Source organism: Otolemur garnettii, unplaced genomic scaffold, assembly GCF_000181295.1.
Source record: "Otolemur garnettii isolate 467f Iridium unplaced genomic scaffold, OtoGar3 scaffold00039, whole genome shotgun sequence".
Lineage (NCBI taxonomy): Eukaryota > Metazoa > Chordata > Mammalia > Primates > Galagidae > Otolemur > Otolemur garnettii.
Window position 1 is genome coordinate 10,149,370 of NW_003852434.1, and position 1,902 is coordinate 10,151,271.

Here is a 1,902-nt window from a genome sequence, read left to right on the forward strand (position 1 = left end):
GCTCACCTGCTGCATGTAGGCATCTGGAAGTAGCTGCTGCGGGTGCTGCTGGGAGTGCAGCTGCTGTAGCCTCCAGTCCCCCTGCTGCAGTTGCTGCAGGACCCTGTGCTGCTGAGGTGGGCCTGGACCCAGCAGGACTTCAGGGCCATTTCCAGGTCTTAGTGCCCCTAAAATAGGTTTCCAAAACCTTACATGAATATACTAACAATTTCAATAAAATGACCAGATTTCAAAACACTGATTTCAATAATCATTTAACTAAGGCATTTGTATCCTTACTTTATAACAGAAAAACTTCCATATGTATATATAGTCTATGGGGATTATTTACTGTATTTTAAGTACCCAGGAAACTTACTTTTGTCACCTGTTAACTCTGAACAAGTGAACATCTCAGAAACACCTCGTGTTTCATCTCTCTATGGAGACACCAGCCATATCAGTTCATTCCACATTTCCCAAGTACATCATGTACTATTATGAGTATGTACTACTACCAATATGATTCTCGGTAGAAAATGCCATTTTCCTCCTACTGAAAATTCTTCGTATTCCTGAAATTCAGCCTGAGATCTCTCTTCCTTGTTCCTTCATCTAACACCTCCACTCATTTCAGTCTATCTTGTGCATATTAAGGGCTTATGTGGCTATTTCCTAACCAGGGACCCTGCAGGAAAGGGCCTGTTGTCTATTACAGTCCCAAAGAATCTTTTTTTTTTTTTTAGATACAGAGTCTCACTTTATCGCCCTCAGTAGAGTACTGTGGCAGCATCACATCGCTCACAGCAACCTCCAACTCCTGGGCTTAGGCGATTCTCTTGCCTCAGCCTCCCAAGTAGGTGGGACTACAGGTGCCTGCCACAACACCCAGCTTTTTTGTTGCAGTTTGGCCGGGGCTGGGTTTGAACCCACCACCCTCGGTATATGAGGCCGGCGCCTCACTCATTGAGCCATAGGCGCTGCCCTCAAAGAATCTTTTATATAACAGATGTTCAATAAATGCTCACTGCTATTAACACTGCCTCCTAAATGGATTATTTATTTATAAGCTCCATAAATTTTATACTAGGCAAATTCTCAATATTTGAAATTAACAAAAAAGACACACAGGTTAAAAAAAGAGGAAAGGTAATACACTTGCACGCTGTATTTCCACATTCTCTTCCAATGACTTATCCTAAAGTCAAATGAAACTACTCAATCTTAGAGAAAAAAAAATAAGTGAAGGGAGAGTACAAGGAGGGGGACGAGGGCTCTGTTTTATCAGTGTTAGTATATTATCTTCAGACCTCCTCAGGCCTAAGAGTAATATCACTAGAAAACAGTTTTGTAACTATTTCTAAATCCTCTAATTATAAAAATATGCATGTTTGTTTTAATTATCCTTTGAAAATATTTATAAAATATAAAGTAGAAAATAAAAATCACAATTTTATCATACAGATCTAAGCACCTTTCAGCTGTGTTTCTTTCCAATGGAAGAATATTAAAATAACTACTCAAAAATCATTCCCTTTATACATTCAGTAAGAGCAATCCCTTAAATAACTTACAGGTTAAAGAGAAACTCAAACTGTTTTTATTTTTTTATAATAGTTAAAGAAATGACCATGGGAGAACAATATCAAAATCTGTGCTAGGCTAATTCCCTCAAAGTATCACAAGAATGGAAGAAAAAGTATCCAATGTACACACCCCTATTATGAAACTAATTTATAGCTTTCATATGAAAGCTATAACCTAATTACACCCTAAGAATATGGGGAGGGGGAAGGGACGGAAGGGGGTGGATGAGTGGAGGGAGGGTGACTGAAGGGATCACCTCTGTGGATTATCTTTCAAGGGTACAAGTGAATCTTTCTTTCTTTCTTTTTTTTTTTTTTGAGACAGAGCCTCAAGCTG

General features: G+C 38.9%; 1 protein-coding gene across 3 annotated transcripts in view; it reads right to left on the minus strand.

The window, feature by feature from the left end:
* Nucleotides 1-1,902, minus strand: part of BMP2K (BMP2 inducible kinase) — a 135,091-nt gene that overhangs the window by 49,528 nt on the left and 83,661 nt on the right. For all 3 annotated transcript variants that reach the window (XM_012805366.2, XM_023513337.1, XM_023513336.1), the window contains exon 11: nt 7-167. In XM_012805366.2, the coding sequence (XP_012660820.2) occupies nt 7-167 (161 nt within the window). The remainder of the gene's footprint in view (nt 1-6; nt 168-1,902) is intronic.